The 20,787-nt window shown below is 40.5% G+C and overlaps 1 protein-coding gene across 5 annotated transcripts; it reads left to right on the top strand.

Moving 5' to 3' along the window:
• Positions 1-1,462: 1,462 nt before the first annotated feature.
• On the top strand, positions 1,463-19,546 carry Poli (DNA polymerase iota). Of its 5 annotated transcripts, none has more exons than XM_036205149.1 (10): positions 1,463-1,563; positions 2,910-3,032; positions 5,138-5,302; positions 6,898-7,050; positions 8,829-9,065; positions 11,289-11,467; positions 12,207-12,298; positions 16,626-16,753; positions 17,152-17,357; positions 18,461-19,546. In XM_036205149.1, the coding sequence occupies exons 1-10, from the start codon at positions 1,464-1,466 to the stop codon at positions 19,277-19,279; spliced, it is 2,202 nt and encodes a 733-aa protein (XP_036061042.1). In that variant the 5' UTR covers position 1,463; the 3' UTR covers positions 19,280-19,546. The 5 variants fall into 5 exon arrangements, with proteins under 5 accessions (XP_036061042.1, XP_036061041.1, XP_036061044.1 ...); XM_036205148.1 differs by having other exon boundaries at positions 2,907-3,032; XM_036205151.1 differs by lacking the exon at positions 1,463-1,563 and adding an exon at positions 1,573-1,875.
• Positions 19,547-20,787: the final 1,241 nt, after the last annotated feature.

The raw sequence follows: 20,787 nt of genomic DNA, 5'->3' as shown, positions 1-20,787 counted from the left end.
GTAATTTGCTAAATTCAACAATACTTTCAAGATAAGACACAAAGACTAAAGGTAAATAGCCATTTTTCTAAAGAGCCCCAAACAGCCTGAGGTTCTTTTGTCTTTTGATGACTTGCTGATGAGGTTTTCACCAACTTGAAAGAAGATAGACTCATCTGGGAAGAAGGAACTTCCAATGAGAAAATGCCTCCATCAGACTGGCCAGTAGGCAAGTCTGTGATTAATGATTGATGTGGGAGGGCCCAGGCCAGGGTAGGCAGTGCTGCCCCTGAGGGGGTGGTTCTGGGTGGTCTGAAAGAGCAGGCTGAGGGTAAGCCAAATAAACCCTTTCCTTCCCGTGCTGATTTTGGTCATGGTGTTTATCAAAGGAGTAGAAAGCAAAATGTGGCATTTCCTCTCTACAATCAATATGTTCTACTGAACCAGGGCAGGGAGAAATGTATTCGAAGATGCACACACATACAAATATCAACATGCAGGCACACATGCACCCCAGGAGAAGGCATGGATATTTTGAGCTCCTAATGTGCCATGTGCTTTACAGACATCAGAATATCAAACTATGTTGTTTTATCTCTATTTATGTAATCGAAAGTGTTTGCCTGTTTCGTTTGTTTTTACAGCAGGTTCAGATCAGTTACACAACATACTTAATTATACTGTCAGCAAAATCAGAGTCTGGAATGGCGACTTTATGACCGAAAGCAAGTGTGTCAAAACCTTATTTAAAAAAACAACAACAACAACATAAACCATTCATGGGTTCAATGCATCAGAGCCTCTTTAAATAAAACAAACAAAACTCAACAAACCTTCACATCCTTCCTAATCATGTCCCTTACCTGGTTACCTCGATCTTAATATAATTTATACTCTTTTCCCAATTCCATTAACACACATCACTCATGTTTAGGGGTTAGCGGTTTTGCTAACCAATCATCAGACAGAGAATATACTTAAAAACTTAAAATTTTTGGTATGAGCTGAACACTGAAGCCTTCAGGGAAAACCGAATCAATACAAGAAAAGAATGGAGCTTAAGAGAGGTCTCGGAGGTGAGGTACTTGGTTCTTTTTCACAGAACCCAAGATCAGTTCCCAGAAACAAGGGGCTCACAACCACCGGTTAACTCCGGTTCTAGGGATCCAACGCTCTTTTCCGGCTTTTGCAGGCACTTGAACTCACATGGCATCCATTCTCACATACACGTTAATAAAATTCTTTTTAAAAGATTAAAGAAGAGAGATGGAAAAAAAGAAAAGAAAAAAGAAAAGGCCATTTGGTTTCCTCCTCCTCCTCCACTTAACGACCTCCACCAGTTAGCAGAGGTCCTGCCCGCTCTCCTCCCGCCCTCTGCCACTCAGCCTGCTCCGCTCCGAGTGCGCAGGCGTCAGGCCGGAGGCTGGGCCGTGGTTTCCTAGGAGACCGTGCAGCAGCTGCTCTGCGGTTGGCCCCCGGTGAAGATGGGGGTGGAGCCCGAGGAGGAAGGCGGCCCCGCGGAGGAAGAAGACGCCGCTCGCGCCATGGAGCCCTTGGACGTGGGGGCGGCGGGCAGCTCGCGGGGTGCGCCCCGCCCCGGTGATGGCGGGAAAGGAAGGGAAGGATGGGAAGGGCGGGCGCCCGGGGCGGTCGTTGGGGCGCGGCCTCTCGGTCCCGCTAGGGCCTGGGGAGTGCGGGCACTCTGCGCCGGCTCCTGCACGCTTGGGCGACCCTGCATATTCCTGCACACATGAGTGGGGTGCACCTGTCTCCGGGGGGGCGGGCAGGCTTTCCTGACCTCCCGAGGGGACCCCTGATGCTTCCGGCGGCTTCGAGTCGGAGAATGTCGGACGACCTTGGCGTCCGTTTAGGCGTAGAGACCTGGCCTCAGTCCAGGTAGGAAAGGATGGCCTCGAATCTAGCAAGCTGTCTGGGGTCCCGGGGTGACCCACTTCCACCCCAGCCTTGTGGCTCCAGGTCCGGCGTTGGGTTTCCACTCCCTGACACCCCCAACCCCCAATGAACAGAAAAGTTGTGGCATACATGTTATTTCCCTAATAACAATATTTCTAATGTCTCCTTGATACATATATCAAAATGTCAAAATTAAAGTCAGTACACAACTAATCCCCTGAAAGACACACTAAATTCAGAATTAGTCAGTTTTCTTACAGATGTGTTTTTCTTAGCCCAGGGTTGCATTTAGGCTGCTTCGTTAGTAACTAAAGGGAACTGTTCCTATTGCCTCCTTTACCACACATAACATAAACTACTATTCACTCACTGGCCCCAAGGCTTCAGGTACATCCTTGATCCTAGTTTTTGAAACCAGATAACTCGGTTTTTCAACTCAATGATTAATTTTTTGTTGTCTGTTGCGCCTCAGGCACTGTTCTGGACACTGGGGACTTCAGAACAGGAAATCTTATTCTCATGGGAGCTAAGTTTAGTGTCCTGGAACCTACAGGTTGTGTTGTGCCGGTTTGATTATTTTTTTAAAATAAACAGGCCACGTTGAGTGATTCTCAAGTTGGCTGAAAATAACATTGTTACAACTTACTGTTTAAAAGTTTCTAAAGAACTTACAATAGTCCTAGCTTTTGTGCCACTTCATTATTGATCGAGAGTTTCCCCCTTAAATTACCTACTCTGAGGAGGGAAAAAAAAAGGAAGAACCTGAAGAAGTGCTGGTTAGTTAAACAGGACTGAAGACATGTTTTATTGATGGAGCTTCATGCCTTTATGATTTGTAGATACTTTGGGGTATCCAAAAAGTTGGCATTTGGCATATCATAAAATTCAAGTGGGAAAAAACCCTTTCCAGTCACTGTACATTCTTTTCCAGATAAGATGTTTTAAGTATCTGTTAGTTGCTCACTGATGATAAGCATCCTGAATATATTTGTTTCCTTTTGTGTATTGTGCAGCAGTTTTTGATCGAGGGGTACCAACACGAATCTCTTCATCCAGAGTCATAGTTCATGTGGATCTGGATTGCTTTTATGCCCAAGTAGAAATGATCTCCAATCCAGAATTAAAGGACAAACCTCTAGGTAATCCACATTGATGGTGTCTTTGTTGGGTGGTGATAAAATTAGCTTCAAGTATGATTTATTTTTTTCCAATTTATTAACCATATGAAGACGGTTCTTGGAGTCCATTTTTAGGGACTTGGTTGGAAGTCGTATTTGCTCTGGTACTAAGAGTTAGTGTACCAAGTCTTGCCTCTTTAGTAAACGTGACCACAGTAGCGTGGGTAGCACATGCACAGAAACCAGAATGAGCTCTGAAGAGATGTAATAGCTCCCCTCTGTAGGCACGTGCATTCAGGAAGGAAAACAGCTTTTCCTTCATGTCTATGGGGAGGATCTTTTAGTATTGCCTCCTGCTTTCATCTTGGGCCTGGCTCTGTTTTTTGTAAGTCACAGTCTACCCCCTTGATTCCCTGAAGAACAAAGGGATGACCAGGTTTTAGTTCTCTGAGGTGAGGCTAAATCTTTAAACTTTCCCAAGAGGTCAAGGATTTAAATCAGGAGATCAGTTTTTTGTTTGTTTTTTTGTTTTTCCTTCTGAAATCATTTCTAGTTAGCACAAGATGCCCAGTGGTTACTTTGTACTAAAAGGTATTGTATGATTAAGATGTAGCAGGTTATGGTGAACTGAGGGGTGTGAGTGCTTGGTCAGCTTTTACTTAAAAGTGTGCAACCAGCTCAGGCCAAGACATGCTGTGGGGAGTCCTTTTAACTAAGGAGTTTGCCAGTCTGACCTTTTTATATACCTACTGAGACTTTTAGACATCAGATATATGAAAGATGTATCTGCAAAACTAATTTTGATTTATCTTTGTATAGATTTTTTCCCGTACATTCATTCTATATACACAGATGAATGTGACAGTGCCATGAAGCAATTAACGTGTGTAAAAAGAGAAAGCAAATAATTTTAGCAATCTTAAATGCCTGGTGTATTCTGTAGGTATATGGTGTCAATATTTAAAGAAAACCCAAAATAATTCCTCACGGTAAAACTACAAATTATTATGGGCTATCGTTCATTGCTAAGGTTCTTAGTGGGACAAGATCTCTCATGATTGCCATAGTTTGGGTTTTAGAATATTGCTTACATTCATTGGCAGTTTGCTCAGAAGATAAATGAGTTTTTCTAGCAGCAACCTGTATTTAATTGTTTTTTATTATTTTCATTGGCCTTATTGTTTGGTAAACATACTCCAGTGTATTATATGACAATATAAATTAATTGGGCTTTGAGTTGTCTAACAAAGAATCCTTGAAGGATTTAATTTGTTTTACCATTGAAAATTCCTTATAGTATATTGACTTAATGATAATTTAAATTTGAGAAACACAGCTCCCCTTTTGTGTATGTGTAACTGCCCATATTCTTCTATGCAAATTCTGTTGCAATTATTCTGTGTTTTCTTATTCAATATAATTTCTTTCTTCTCCAATTAGAAAAATCTAAAGATAAAAGTTAAGATATGGGAGAATAAAATTGGTATTTTATAATTTGTAAGTGGGAGACCGCTCAATAACCTGATGTTTCCCTGGGCAGTGGTGGCACACGCCTTTAATCCGGGCACTCGAGAGGCAGGTGGATCTCTGTGAGTTCAAGGCCAGCCTGGGATACAGAGTGAGTTCCAGAACAGCCAAGGCCACACAGAGAAACCCTGTCTTGAAAAAAAAAAAAAGGGAAAGAAAATGAAAACAACAAAAACCCTTTTGATGTTTCTTCTTAGAATTTTGATAGAGGTTGCTGTTCTTAACTCAGATATCTTTTCATTCTTGTCAAAGCCCATTGTGAGCTGGGCAAGGTGGTACAATTCTGTGATCCCAGCACTTGCAAAAGGGAGGCAGAGGTGGGAAGATTTCAAGTTAGAGGGCAGCTTGGGCTACACGGTGAGTTCAGGGCCACTGTGGAGAGTGGGGAAGTAGCAAAACCAAGAAAGCTCTGAACGTAGCAGTGGTGGAGTGCTTGACCAGCATGCACAAGGCTGTGGGTGTGAGCCTCATTGCTACAAACAACCACAGCAGCAGACAGTGGGGTACCGCCTACACTGTTACAGCACGAAACTAGGAAACTGTATTTTAAAATGCTCAATTCTACTTCCTTTCCTCAGGTGATACTTATTTTTTTATAGGTGTTCAGCAGAAATACTTGGTGGTTACTTGCAACTATGAAGCCAGGAAACTTGGAGTTAAGAAACTTATGACTGTCAGAGATGCAAAAGAAAAATGTCCCCAGTTGGTCCTCGTGAATGGAGAAGACCTGAGCCGCTATAGGGAGATGTCATATAAGGTCACAGGTACAAGTTAGTCGCCACATATTTTAGCATGTGGGATTATTATTCACTATACAAATATTGCTAATAAAGTGCCATATATCTAGTTCTTTTTTCCTAACACTTTAAAAAAACATCAGGCCTTGCTCACTTCAAAAACTATTAAGGAGTTGGCAAGATGGCTCAGTGGATATGTGCTCTTGCTGTTAGGCCCCACAACTGGAGTTCCATCCCTGGCACCCACATGACAGAAGGAGAGAACTGATTTGGGCAAGTTGTCCTCTGACCTCCACACATACTATAGCATATAACCCTCTCCCCACAAGATAAATAAATGTAATACATTTTAAATTCTGTAAGAAGGTAGCTTTATGTGCCCTCAAATAATTAAATTTAATACAAATATTTAATTTTGTAAGAAGGTATCTTTCATTCAGTATTATAGCTGTGGTGAGAAAATGAATAGTTGAATGTAATTTAAATTTGGTCATGAATACTATTTCATGTAAGTAATAGGAAAATGTAAATAAAGTTTTAAGATATAAAATGAAAATAAATATTGTGAAGAAAGATAATTTTTGTACATATGAAGTTTATGTGTTTGTGTGTGTGTGCCAAAGGCCAACATTAGTATCTTCTATTACTGTCCAGTTTTTTAAAAATATATTTGGTGTATGTGAATGCCAAGGAACTACTGTACTTTCCATCATCTAGTTAGAAAAAGATTCAGGGGTAAGTAAAAAAAAAACTCTAATGTTGTAAATAGTGATTAGTTTTCAATCTAATTTCAATCCTTTTGAATTTATTTGGAGTTTTGGTTCAGAACATTTTAATGGCTAAATCTTGCCTTGATGCTAGCGATTTGAATTCTTGAAGGTGATGCCACTTCAGCTACTTAATCTTCGGGAATGTACTGAAGGAAAGATTCACCAACCACTTCATTGTAGTGTATTCGCAGAACTAGTCTTAAATGTTATTTTGTTTAGTCTATTGTGGGGAATATAGCTAAAATATATTATACTCTTCTAAGATTATAATTTATTCCTTGACATTCACTTCAAGATTTTAACTACCTCTAAGCTTAGATTTTTTTTTAAAGTATACTACAGATAAAAAAAAGTTATAGATGTAGAAGATTGAATTAGATGCATTACTGTGATTAATTATCTTGGGAATATTATTTCTGGATTTTTTTCTTTTAATATTGCCTCTACTCAAGTCTGTTAACTGAAGATGTTATCAAAGGTTGTGGGACTGGTTTGGAGACATGGCTCAGTGGTTAAGAGCACTGGTTGCTTGTTCCAAAGAAGCTGGGTTCAATTCCTGGCACCTATATGGGTGTTCACAACCATCTGTAACTTTAGCCCTAGGGGATCCAGTGTCCTCTTCTGGCCTCTGCAGGTACCAGGTACAAACATGGTACACAGATATATATTCAGGCAAAACATGCAAACAAAAATTTAAGTTAAAATTAAAAGGGTATGAAGCTGTGTTATGTATGTGTCATACATAAAGAATACACACTTTTATATGCTGTGTTTGGTATCTTAATCATTAAACTGAATTCTGTTCTAGTTATAACTTAATTATATCTGTGCTCCAATATCATTTCAATTTAGAGTTGTTGGAAGAATTTAGTCCAGTTGTTGAGAGACTTGGATTTGATGAAAATTTTGTGGACCTAACAGAAATGGTTGAGAAAAGACTCCAGCAGCTTCCAGGAGATGAGATTCCATCAGTGGCTGTGTTGGGCCATGTTTACAATGACCAGTGTGAGTGCTTCCTCCCCGTTCCCATCGTGACCATAACTGAGCACATGCCATAGTCAGTGAGGTCGCTGACAGATGGTGGCCTTTCTGGAGGTATAGTCCTGTTTAGTATCTAAGACAACCCAAATGAGATCTTGCTGGTTTATGTTAAGTGTTCAGAATAGTTCAGTGGTGTGTAGGGATGTGCTGCGGTGGCTTTCATCTCTCTGAGGGAGTTACCCTCCCATTCTCTTCCCTCTCTGTTATCAAGAACCCTACCTTTGTAGGTCATTCTTAAGTTACAAAAGTTGGCGTATTACTTTGTTTTAAAATTGTTTTTAATTCTCCTGAATTTTGAGCTTGGTTAAATGTGCTGTTGGTGTGTATTTTCCCTGATCCCTTCTGTTCCTATGAGGCACTAAGAGTCCCCTGTTGAATCCTGGTTGAATCTTGTCCAGGCCTTTAGTCACAGAACCATCTTGCTGTGTGCCCGTGACTTCTCCAGCCTTCAGATTAGTCAGTTTCAATGACCATAGTAGATAATAGCAAGGAAACATTGTGGCTCATCTTCACATATTAAGGTGTGGAGGACTGATGCTTTTCCGGGGATATTTGCATCTGTAAATAAGTTGCAGTGAGTGTCTGTGACTGTCTGATTAGGCTTCTGGACACCCAGGACTGCTGGAGCATTCACATAGAAGACAAGCTCTTCGTGTAAGAGCAGCCTGACCTAGTTGGTCCGATTTCTCAGCATGCGTCTCCTCTTATGCCCCTGTGTGGAGCCTCCCATACAGTCTCTGCAGAAGAGAAGCGGGGGGAGCCACCATTTCTAGGAGACAAGAAGCTTCTGTGTCTCTTGTGCCTGTGGTCTTTTGTGGGTCACCAGGGTGGAACGCTAATAAGATTCCAGATATATCTCTGTGCTGCTTTTAAAGCCGATGCAGACCTTGCTGTATAGAACAAACACATCAGTGTATAGAGAGATAGATTTTATATTTCAAGTAAAAAATGCCTCATTACTACTCTTCTATATAAGTGACTTACTGAAATGGGTTTTACTATATAGCCTGGTTGGCCTGAAACTTATTTGTTGTCCAGGATAGCTTTGAACTCAGAGATCAGCTTGCCTCTGTCTCCCAAGTGCCTGGCTCCACACAGATTTAAAAGCAGTTTCTTTCCAATGAGTATAGACATTTGCAGAATCATGGTGGGAGCAGTCTTGTCTGTTATAGACAAACCAGTCATCATTTTGGCACATTTATTATCTTTTCTCCAGACAGTGTGCTCACTCTGAGCTAGGCTGATCAATGAGCCATGAGGGAGTAAATTGTAGGCTCTGTGACAGTCATCATGGATTCTTTGAGCATGAGTCCTAAGGATAAAAATGGGTCCACATAACAACCATTCCACACCAAAGAAAATGTGTTTATAATGTCATAAACAGATCTTCTAACTTGTGAGCCAGTCAGACATGATCTTCATTAGGGTGTTCAGGTAGTGCATGAATACATATTTATTTCTACTTATTTATTGGTGAATGTGAATAAAAGTTTTATGCACATCAACAGAACTTCTTTTGAGCTGTGTTTTCATAGTCTGTTAATGATTAAGCCCTTACAGCATGTGTTCATTATCACAGACCCTAGGTATCTGGTCACTTTATAGAAACCTATGAAGAACTAAAGACACAGATAGAAGAGTGGTGGGGGATGGGTTGGATACAAACAAAATCCTGGGCTTGTTCAAAGCTTTTTGTGGAAAAAAAAATGAGTGTTTTTGCCGTAATAACATTGTCATTGTAGCGGTAAACCTGCACAATATCACCCACGTGAGGCTTGTGGTTGGATCGCAGATTGCGGCGGAGATGCGGGAAGCCATGCATCATCAGCTTGAGCTCACTGCCTGTGCTGGAGTAGCTCCCAACAAACTGCTGGCAAAGTTAGTTTCTGGTGTCTTTAAACCAAATCAGCAAACAGTCTTGTTACCTGAGAGTTGTCAAGATCTCATTCACAGTTTGAACCACATAAAGGAAATGCCTGGTAAGACAAATACATTTGAAGACTGTATATTGGCTTTGCTGTAGTTTCTTTAATTTAAATTTGCATTTAAGTCTTAGAGGCACACACTTGGCTTTTGGAGAAAAACCCAAAAACCTGAAATGTTTTTGGAACAAATCTGTATGAAGCTATATGCGAGAGTACTTTTCCACATAAGGTTCTGAGTGGTGCCCTGGAGCCACATGGTCCCACACCTACAGTCTCTGTACAGTTCACAGAGAGGCGAGTTCATTGTTTGCAATGTCTCTTTGTAGTAGGTCTTTCTCATCGGACTTCCTTTGGACTACCAGCCCCCAAATAATGACACAGAGACTTATTAATTATGAAAGCTTGACCTTTAGCTTAGGCTTGTTCCCAACTAGCTCTTATAACTTAAATTCCTGTTTCTATTAGTCTATATTGTGCTGTGTGGCTCTACCTCTCCTCCATTCTATATGTCTGACTCTCTGTGTATTTCACAGGCGTCTCCATGAGCCTAGATTCATCATCCTGAGTTCCTCTCTCTGCCCAGAAGTCCCACCTAACCTCTCCTGCCTATCTATTGGCCATTCAGCTTTTTATTAAACCAATTGTAGTGACACATCTTCACACAGTGTAAACAATGTCCCACAACATCTCTTTGTGGACCTTGTATGTGTAGTGGCACAGTGAACTTCCAGAAGCTTCTAGGCCTACGCTTTCCTTTAAAAAATATTTCTGTGTCTCCTGTAGTTTTGTGTGTTTGTGGATGTGCAAGTGTGTACCGAGAGGTCAACCTCAAATATCTTTGTCAATCACTTCATATTTTTGGGGACAGTGTCTCTCACTGAACCTGAGCTCGTGGATTGGTGAGATCCTCCTGTTTCTACCATCTCACTTCTGGGGTTATGGTTATGAGCCAAAGCTCATGGCTTTTTATGTGGATGTTGGGGCTGTGAATTGAGGTCGTAGTATTAGTGCAACAAGCTCTTTACCAACTGAACAGTCTTCCAGTCCCCGAGTTCCTCGTTTTAAAGACAAATGACCTACTCAGTAGTCATGGACAGATAGGCTATTAATATTAACGAGTATGTTAAAGTTCATTTTTGTAGGGATTTAGGAATAAGATGGGAAAATGGATTTCTGAGACAACAGAAACTTCACCATAAGTGACACACCTTCCCTTTTTAGACAAATGTTGGTATGATTTAATTTGTTTTATATCCTGACTTACTTTCTTGAATACAGTATAATGGAAGTCTTGAGTTTGTTCTGATTTGTGATGTTAGATTGTAACTAGCTGAGATCTTTGTACATTCTTGCTTGAATTAATTTTTTTTAGTTAAGGTATCTGCGTTTTGTTTTGAGACAGGGTCTCATGTAGCCCAGGCTGTCCTGGAACTTGCTGTAGCTGAGGATGGCCTTGAATTACTGGTCCTCTATGGCCACATCCTGGGTTCTGCAACCACATCTGGTTTCATGCAGTGCTGGGGATAAAGCCTAGGCCTTTGTGGAAGCTGGCCAAGCACTCTGCCAGCTGAGCCTCCATCCCCAGCCCTCATCTGTGGTTTTTATACACTTTTACTTTTTCTTTTTATTCTAATTGTCAGTCTTGAATTCTGCTGTAAAGTGATCTGTCACTCAATTTAATAATTCCTCCTACATGCCTGTTTCCTGCACTTTACTGCTTTTACTGGGAAATAAAACCAGATTATTATTTTTAAATAAAATTTAGAAAAAACATTTCATAGCTTATTTTTCCTGTGCATAAAATATGACTAGTTTAATGGAGTTTGTATAGCAGGAAAACTTTTGTGTTTTTTTTTTCTTTTAGTTTTTTCAGAATGGCAAATATTACTTAGCGTGACTGAGGGTTCCTGGGTAGTGTGCCATTTATGAATTTGCTTGGCAGTTCTAATTGTTGCAGTGCAGTCTTTTTTTTGCATACATGAATTATAACTTATTTTTTAGATTTTGCACAGTATCACATCACAGGCTATAAAAAGTATGTTTTATTCAGACAGAACACATTGGCTGTCTCTTAGATGATGCTGCATGTTAGGAGGGCTTCAAAGAAGTTTGTATAACTCACAAGCCCTGAGTGGAAGAAAATCAATGTATTTTGTAATGAGGTTTGATCTTAGTAAAGTATTAAGGAACTTATCATATGGTGGAGACATTAATATTTAGAGTAGTTTTATTTTCAGAAGCAAAGCCTTGGTAACACAATGCATTTCTGTTGTTCAGGTATTGGCTATAAAACTGCCAAACGTCTTGAAGTACTGGGAATCAATAGTGTGTATGATCTCCAGACCTTTTCAATCAAAACATTAGAAAAGGAATTAGGAATTTCAGTTGCTCAGCGCATCCACAAGCTCAGTTTTGGAGAGGATAACTCGCCTGTCACACCCTCAGGACCCCCTCAGGTACCTACTTGAGCATGGTGTTTATGTAATGAGGTGCTGGCTATGATGCCACTTAAGATAAAGAAGTCTGGCTTCAGTATTCACTACTGTAGTTTGCTTTGCTGCTTTTACGGGATCCCTTCCCATGAGAGGTGATTTGGGTAAGATCTAAAATTGAAACCTGCCTGTAAGTAGTTTTAAATCATTATCTATTTCCTTTTTACTACTGCCTTAAAATCCTGACACACACAAACATGTGAAGAAAACATTTTTACCTTTTTAAAACTATCTTTGTTTTTAGAATAATCCAGCCACTTGGAATGGGGAAGGTATAATTATCCAGTTAGTGTGGGTTTTTTCTTATGTGCCAGGCACTTTAGAAAGTGCTCCACATATTTGGTGCATTTATTTTCACCATAAGCCTTGGAGATAGATAGTGCTATGGATCCATACCTTCCTGCCTGCCTCCCTTCCTTCCTCTTTCCTCCCTGAAGAGCAGGGCACTGTTCCTTCAAAAGGTTAAATAACTTACCCAAGTAGAGACTCAGAGTTGCGGAACCATCGGAGCCTCGCTGTGGTCCTAGAGAGGTTGGAGTTGGTCCTAGTGCTTTCAGATTTCACGACGTGTGCACAGTAACTGCACACACCAAGAGTTAAGGAAAAAGAGAACCGCGTGTTTTAAGTTATGCACTAGCGTAAGGTGGTAAAGATGATTTGGCACAAGCACTGTGAGTTATATTAATTTATACTTCTTTGGTAGTCGTTTAGTGAAGAAGATACATTTAAAAAGTGTTCATCGGAAGCAGAAGCTAAAGCTAAGATTGAAGAACTGCTTTCCAGCCTTCTGAACAGGTATTTTTCATTTTCCCTTGTCATCTGTTATCTTCATCCTGTATGCACCACATGGGAAAAAACGACCTCATGTTCTGTGTTGGGTTTTACAGATTAACTGTGTGCAAGATAGATCATTTGCTGTCAGGTTTCTCTCATCACGTAGTCTTAATGAAAATTACCTACTTCTGTTAGTCTTCATTCACATAACATGGTGGTTATGTTGATCTTGAGCCACGGTAGTTACCTGAATGGTTTCTTAGGTATCTCTAATATTCCTAGATTTATAGTCTTTAGGTGAGAAGGACATTTTAAAACTTCTGTGTGTTTCTGTTGCGTAGCCTCTGCTCCTGACATCGTAACGACTCGCTTTTCAGTTAAAAGGGGAAGATGTGGAAAAGGGTAACTCGGCCCCAGTTCTGCCCTCCTTATGTAGGCATGGGTATTCGGGTTCGTGATGGTTCAGAACAGGAAGATGCCGAGGTAGCAGTGCTAGAGAAAGCAGTGGGAACCTCCTTTTCTCCTAGCCTTAGACTGTTGGAGTCAAAGCTAAATGGGGCAGTGTGTGAGCAGATCCAAGTGTGTTCAGGGACTCTGGCCTGAGAGCTAACAATGATGTGTCAACTGGGGTCTGAATATACAAAAATACAACGTAAGCTGAACAAGAAATGTTCCCTAGTGCTCCTTGTTATCTTTGAAATGTGCACTTCTCATTTCTCACAAGAAAATGTTAATTTTCCATCACTTCATCTCCTTAGAAGTATCTCACATTGGTTTAGAACATGTGTACTTCTGGAATGATCCAAGCAGGACGAGCTGTATAGAGATGAAACAACTTGATGCTTGTCGCAGAAAACAGACGATCCGAAGTTGCCTTCTGTACTTCCGAGCAGCTTGCCTCATGTCTGGAGCAGAGCCATGCAGCTCACTGTTGGCTGCATGCTCAAGGCTGTGCATGACTCAGCTCCAGTGATGTGGCTCATTCTGTTCTGGGGAGTCTGCTGCTGAAACTGGGTCATCACTCCACCTCAGCTCACGAGTACTCGGAAATGTGTGGCTGTGGAGAAGGGCCCTGCATAGAAGAACCACAGGAAGTATGTGTTGTGTATAAGTGCTTGGCCTGGAAGATTCAATCCTGAAGAGAGCCGGTGCTCTAAACCTCTGAGACACCAGCTGTTAGCATCTGTGCATGTCTTGGCTTGCCAGGGCCCCCAACACCACACCACAGCACCTTGTTTTTATAAGGAGAGATAATAGAATTTATCTGTTGTAAACATCATTTAAATATATCTAGGGTCTGTGTGTGAAATCATTTTTTCTTCTACAGAATCTATTGATTAATCCTACAGGTCGGAAAGGAAGGTAGGCTGTATTTTAAAAAGTCATTCTCTGGGCACTAGTTTAAAATTGCTTTCAGCTTTTTCCTAGTGTTCTGTTGAGTGGACCTTAAGTCCAGTTAGGCAGCTGTTGGTTATCATCAAAATATAAGCATCACCATTACACCATTTCCCAAACATGACCAGTCTAGTCATAGTTCAACCAGGCTACAGCTGGTTAGCACGACTGGATGCTCCCTTCCCTTGGCAGTTTGCATTGTACTTTCCGATACTGGGAGAGCCACTCCTCAGGGATGAGGCTTCTGGATCAGTTCCAACTAACTCCATAATTCCCAAGACCTGTGTCCAAAGTGTCTTCAGAAATAGGCCCTTACCATAAAATTCTTGGAGGCAGTCTAGGGAAACAGCAATAGCCTGTATTGTTTTGAAAACTTTGGACTGTCCTGACTAGTAACTTGGGAGGGGGTTTCTCATGCATGCTACTGGAGTTTTTGATAGTCTATGGCTCTTGGGGGCCATTATTGCTCCAAGTGGTGTAACTTCTTTAAACCGTGTGTGTGTGTGTGTGTGTGTGTGTGTGTGTGTGTGTGTGTGCATATATTCTATATATAGTTTATGTGTATTACATACACATTTTAGGTGAATATAAGGTATTTTCCTGTATGTCTTTTTTTACTATATCTGTTCTCCCCCACCAACTTTCCGATACCCTCCTGCCATATCCCTTTCACTTCGTCTCCTCTACTTCTGCTGACTCCCTCAGGAGCCATCTGGTGCCCATAGCACCCTGTCTTAGGTATGGTTTCTATTCCTGGGTAGAGATACCATGACCATGGCCACTCTTAAAAAATAAAACACTTAATTCAGGTGGCAGCTTTCAGTTTCAGAGGTTTAGTCCATTATCATCATGGCGGGAAGCATGGCAGCATTCAGGCAGACATGGTGCTGGCTCTATCTTGGTCAGAAGGCAACAGGAAATGGACTGAGACATTGGGCCTGGCTTGGGCATATATGAAACTTCAAAGCCCTCCTCCACAGTGACACACTTCCTCCAACAAGACCACACCTACTCCAACAAAGCCACACCTCCTAACAGTGCCACTCTCTATGAGAATAAGGGGGGCCATTACATTCGAACTACCACACTCCCCAACTGGGTGAGGGGCTATGTAACCCCTTCTGCTGTCCAGCCAAGACCACTGCTGGGGTCTAGCCATCCTCCCAGGCCTCTGGCTCTCACTGTCTTCTCCCTCTTCTGCACTGCTCCCTTTGCCCTGGCATAGGGGTTTTGTTGTCCATGTCCTGTTTGGAGTGGAGCACACCACAGGCACTTTTAGTGTGCACTTTGTCCATTGTGAGTCTCTGAAATGACCTCCGTCTGCTACAAAAGGACGCTTTTTTGCTGTGGGGTGAGAGCTGTATTCATCTGTGGATATACAGATAAATATATAGAAGAAAATTAGATGTTATACCAGTTTTTGTTGTTTTGTGTTTTTCATGACGGGGTTTCTCCGTATAGTCCTGGCTGTCCTGGAACTTGCTGTGTAGATCAGGCTGCCCTCGAACTCACAGAGATCCACCTGCCTCTGCTTCCTGAGTGCTGGGATTAAAGGTGTGCACCGCCACTGCCTGACAATGTTATAGCAGTTTAATGAGATGGTAAGTTTTCCTCTAGGGTCTGTGACTTCTCCAGTCCAAGGTGTTTAGCTGGTCTCACAGCCTCAGGCATGAAGTTCCTCTGTTCAGCAGACATTAAGTCCAACTCTATATGTAATGCCAGTGAAGGAATGGACTTGCCAGTGAGAGCGAGAGCACGCAGGAATAGAGACAGCGAGCTTCCTTCTTCCATGTCCTCTATATAGGCTGCCAGCAGGTGTGGCCCAGTTGAATTCAGCCCTTCCTCATCCCCCTATATCCAAGCTTTCTTGTCCTCTCTTCTTTGTGTTATACTGTACCCACATGTACATTTGGCTAGATTCTGCATATGAGGGAGAATATGTGCTTTATTTCTTTCTGAGATTATATGACCTTGCTTAATATTGTATGTCCTAAGTCCATCCACTTTCTTCTCACATGCCCCAAATTTTCCTCATCAAGGCCTTTGGTTGTATGCCCAGGAGTGAAATGGCTGGGTCCTATGGTCGATTGCTTTTAGCTTTCCGAGGAACCTCCACACAGATTTCCATAGTGGCTGTACCAGTTTGTACTCTCAGCAGAATAAGGATTCTCCTTCCTGCACATCCTTAGCAGCATTTGTTATTATTTATCTTCATTGTAGCCATTCTGAGGGAAGGGAGATGAAATGGCAAAGTAGTTTTCATTTACTTTTCCCTGTTTGCCAAGGCTGTTGAATTTTTTTTTTCTTTTTGCCTGCTTGCTTGCTTTCTTCCTTCTTTCTTTCTTCCTTCCTTCCTTCCTTCCTTCCTTCCTTCCTTCCTTCCTTCCTTCCTTTCTTTCTTTTTTAAGTGGAAACAATTTATTTTGCTTCTTTGCTTAAGGGAGGGAAACAGTCCCTCCAAATGGGGAAGATATGGAGGTAGGAGTGTGAGGTGGCCCGAGGCAGGAAGGAGCATGAGGTGGTTGATCCCATCAGTCTGCAGTTAGGGAGCAGAGACAAATTTTTTTTAAAGTGGGATTGTTTTCTTGATGCTTTGGTTTTTGAGTTCTTTATATATTCTGGCTATTAGTCCTCTATTGGATCTATAACTGACAAACATTCTTGCTGATTTCATAGGTTTTTTTTTTAACTATGTTTTGGACTATAAAAATAGATTGCGCCATTTCTGACAGCACTTAATTCTGAGTGACTCTCCCATTTTAAATGTCAGAACTTTGCTGTGTTGACTGAGATATTTATTTATTTGAACATGCATTGCTTACTATGTGCCATTTTCTATGGTACATATAGATACTACAGTTAACCCATCTGACGCTTCAATAAATAAGTGTTCCATCATCTTAAAGACATGTTAACATATTTTATAATTCTGTTTTTCTATTTATAATTTTAGAGTATGCCGTGATGGAAGGAAGCCACATACGATAAGATTAGTCATCCGTCGCTATTCTGAGAAGCACTGTAATCGTGAGAGTCGACAGTGCCCTGTTCCATCCCATGTCATTCAGAAGTTAGGGACAGGTATGGGCTGGTTTTCTAAGAACGTAATTGGCATATTGAACTCTTCAAAAAGAAACTTTGAATTAGAAACATGCTACATAGAAGTATTTTCCTATGGCATTCAAAAATTACTTGAGTTTTACCAGGGATTAACCTTAGGAAAACTTTTTAATAGACAATGAAAGTAAATGCTCAGTTATTTACTCAGTAAATACTTAGTTAAAAATATATCCCAGCTTCAAAGGGTATAAAACTATTGTGTAGAATAATAATTATGTAGAATACATTTAGTAAATAATGTCAAATGCCCAATGATCCCAATTTAGATTTTAATTTAATATAAGTCATGTAAATAATATTATGCTTTGAATATTAATCAAGATGCAGGTGCTTATTATATCCTTCAACATTTGACTTAGGAAATTATGATGCAATGACTCCCCTGGTTGATATCCTTATGAAACTTTTCCGAAATATGGTCAATGTGAAGATGCCATTTCACCTTACTCTTCTAAGTGTATGCTTCTGCAACCTGAAGGCACTGAACACTGCAAAGAAGGGGCCCATGGATTTCTACCTAACCTCGTCCCTGTCAACGACATCCCACTCTGGCAAGCGCAGTTTTGTAAGTACACCTTCATTGCGCTGCTGTGGCTAAACATGCAATGTACACTTGTATCTGGTGCCATTTGGAGATTCTTTGAGGTGTTACTGTTTGGATGATTTACTTGATTGTAGTTCCTATCATAGGATGGCTGCTGGCCTTAAATATATTGTAATCTAAGAGGAAAGTGTAAACATCACAATACAAGAGTCAAGCAGTATGGTGCTTCTGTGCAGGAAGTGTTAACACATTTTCTAGAAGAATATAAGAATATTGTGGATTGGTCTATAAATTATAAATATAAACACATCTAGAAATTAATTGCCATTGCATTAAGATTGGGATAGTATTATAATAATTGTTGAGCTGTAGTTCAGTATGTGGACATAAAACTGGAAGGGGAATTCAAATGCAAAAATTTTAAGAAAAATTGTGTAAACTTGGGTTGTAAATGTTTAAGTTTTATATAAATATAGTGTTATGCTTAAAAAAATAATATATTTTGGAGCTGGAGAGATGGCTCAGAGGTTAAGAGCAGGGCCTGCTTTTCTAGAGGTCTTGAGTTCAGTTCCCAGCAACCACATGGTGGCTCACAACCATCTGCGATGAGATCTGGCGCCCTCTTCTGGTGTGCAGGGACACATGCAGACAGAACACAGTATACATAATGAGCAAAACCATCTACACATTTATATATATATATATATATTATATATTACTTTTATTTATTTTTGTTTCTTTCTGTTAAATGTTACCTTTTAGACAAGAAATTTTTGGAAAATCAGCCCTTGGTGATCTCTGCATGTTTTTAATAACATTGTATCACTTTAGGTTATAGAATTGGATGTTGGAACACATGATTGTTGAAGTCCCTTCCTTATATTTAGTCTCCTACTCAGTGCGAGTTAGCAAGCAAAGTATGAATAGCATGATAAGCTACACAGTAGTGTAACTCACCGGGGTAGATTAATCATTTGTAGTTACTTGGCACTGGCAACCAAAGACTGAAAGTGTTGATCAGGCTGGAAATCATTTGTGAGACACTAGCTGTAGGGGTACTTCAGTGGCAGTGACATTGAAGGCATGTCAGTCTCCTAAGTTCTGCTCTTCTACTTGTGTTCTAGAAAGTGAAAGACACTCACAATGAAGATGTTTCCAAGGAGAAAGAAGCAACCTGGGATTGTCTGCCGAGTAGAAGAATTGAAAGTACGAGACCTGGGGAGTCACCTTCTGATGCCACATGTCTTTCTAAAGAAAAAGACACAAGTGACTTTCCACTCCAGGCACTTCCTGAGGGTGTTGACCAAGAAGTCTTTAAGCAACTTCCAGCAGACATTCAAGAAGAAATCCTTTCTGGAAAACCTAGAGAAAATCTTCAAGGGAAAGGAAGCTTAAGTTGTCCACTACATGCCTCTAGAGGCGTATTGTCTTTCTTTTCTACAAAGCAAATGCAAGGTGGTTCCTTAAGCTCCAGAGATGCTATGTTTACTGGCAAGCATGGGTCAGCTGTGTCTTCCTGTGAGCCAGGAACATCAGGCTTGAGTACCAGTAGTTCCTCCCATCCATCATGCGGAAAGGATTGTTCCTATTATATAGACAATCGCTTAAAAGATGAACGCATGAGCCAAGGACCTAAAGACTCTCAAGGATTCCACTTTTCCAATACAAATCCTGCTGTTTCAGTTTTTCATTCATTTCCAAATTTGCAGAGTGAACAGCTTTTCTCCAAACACCGCACTGCAGATAGCCACAAGCAGACAGTAGCTACCACCTCTCGGGAAGGATTAGTAGAAAATAAAGAACAAGATTGTGTTGATGAAAAAGTTACTTTCCCATCTGACATTGATCCTCAGGTTTTCTATGAGCTACCAGAAGAGGTCCAAAAAGAATTGATGGCTGAGTGGAAGTCAGCTGGAGCAGAGTTCCACTCTGGACATAAATAAGTGTGCTCAGGAAAAGGCCCAGAAAGCAAAGAAGTCATCATTCTGAGATTAGCTTTCCATAAGCTCTTCTTAATTCAAAACTAACATTCTGTGATGTAGACGTCCCAACATAAGATGTTCCAGATAAAGCAAAAATGGATGCAGGAAGTAAATTCTAGTACAAAGGGAAAAATATCCATAATGTGATAATGTAAAAAAAATGTTATCTTCCTGTTATTTCTACAGCTGTTTTATATCATTTTGCAATAAAAGGAATATCATGGTCAACAGTAGGCTATTTACTATAAGTTGTGGGACAGATATTTATGCCTGCATGCAAAATACAAGTTCATCACAACATCTCTATGCTATAGGAAAGAACAGAGTTTTTTGTTTGTTTGTTTGTTTGTTTGTTTGTTTGTTTGTTTTTGTGAACTCTGCCATATCTCAAAGTCAGTTCATAACATCCAAATAGGAAATAATCTTGTCAATTTCAAAAAGATAAATATCTCTGGTCAGATTACATATAATTTAACAAGTTGGTTTGGTTTTTGTTTTTGAAATAATATCCTACTATGTAACCCTGCTTCAGACACCTGAGTTTTGAGACCACATCAGTGTGCACCAATCAGCTTTGAAGAATTTATTTTGTGTGTTCAAGTGTGTGTGTGTGTGTGTGTGTGTGTGTGTGTGTGTCCATGGAAGCCAGAAATGGGCATGTAATCCTTTGAGGTTGGAGTTGCATGTCTTTGTGAACTACCAAGTATTGGAGCTGGGATCTGAACTCCAGTCCTCTGATAGAACTGTAAACACTCTGAACCACTAAGCCATCTCTTCATCCCCATCATTTGCTTTTAAAATCACATTCATTGATTTTTCACACAGTTAGAACATATCACAATGCATTTGTAAACATTGAATGAATGAATGAATGAATGAATGAATGAACATTGTGGCCTGTTACCTTAGGGATTGTAGGTGAGAGAGATTAAATGTTGTAGAGCAATGGTTCTCAACCTTTCTAAGGCTGCCATCCTTTAAAATGGTTCCTAATGTGGTGACTGCCAACTGTAAGCTTATTTTCGTTGCTACTTCATAACTGTAATTTTGCTACTGATATGAATCATAATGTAAACATCTGTGTTTTCCATGGTCTTAGGTGACCCCTATGAAAGTCGCTTGACGCCCAAGGGGGTTACAGTCCACATGTTGAAAAGAACCATTGTTGTAGAGGATAGTGGTTGAAGGAACATTATTTACAATTTTTAAGGTCAATGTAGACATCAGGAATGCAAGAATGCAAGGTAGTAGGTCTATTAACACTTTTTTTTGTTGTTTTGTTTTGTTTTGTTTTTTGAGACAGGGTTTCTCTGTGTAGCTTTGCGCCTTTCCTGGAACTTGCTTTGTAGACCATGCTGGCCTTGAACTCACAGAGACCCACCTGCTTCTGCCTCCCTATTAACACTCTTAACAAAGTCCCTTTCCTTATAGTCCATTTATAGGGTCTAGAAACAATTGATGATGATGTT

The sequence above is a fragment of the Onychomys torridus genome, chromosome 13, assembly GCF_903995425.1.
Source record: "Onychomys torridus chromosome 13, mOncTor1.1, whole genome shotgun sequence".
Lineage (NCBI taxonomy): Eukaryota > Metazoa > Chordata > Mammalia > Rodentia > Cricetidae > Onychomys > Onychomys torridus.
The sequence above is the reverse complement of the archived record's forward strand: the minus strand, read 5'-3'. Positions and strand labels throughout refer to the sequence as shown.

What these genes read in the sequence shown, in the direction of transcription:
- Poli (XM_036205148.1), top strand. Translation starts at nt 1,464, where the DNA reads ATGGGGGTGGAGCCCGAGGAGGAAGGCGGCCCCGCGGAGGAAGAAGAC. An exon ending in GGCGGCGGGCAGCTCGCGGG is followed by an intron (nt 1,564 to 2,906) that starts GTGCGCCCCGCC and finishes TGTATTGTGCAG; the next exon opens with CAGTTTTTGATCGAGGGGTA. An exon ending in CTTTCCAGCCTTCTGAACAG is followed by an intron (nt 12,299 to 16,625) that starts GTATTTTTCATT and finishes TTATAATTTTAG; the next exon opens with AGTATGCCGTGATGGAAGGA.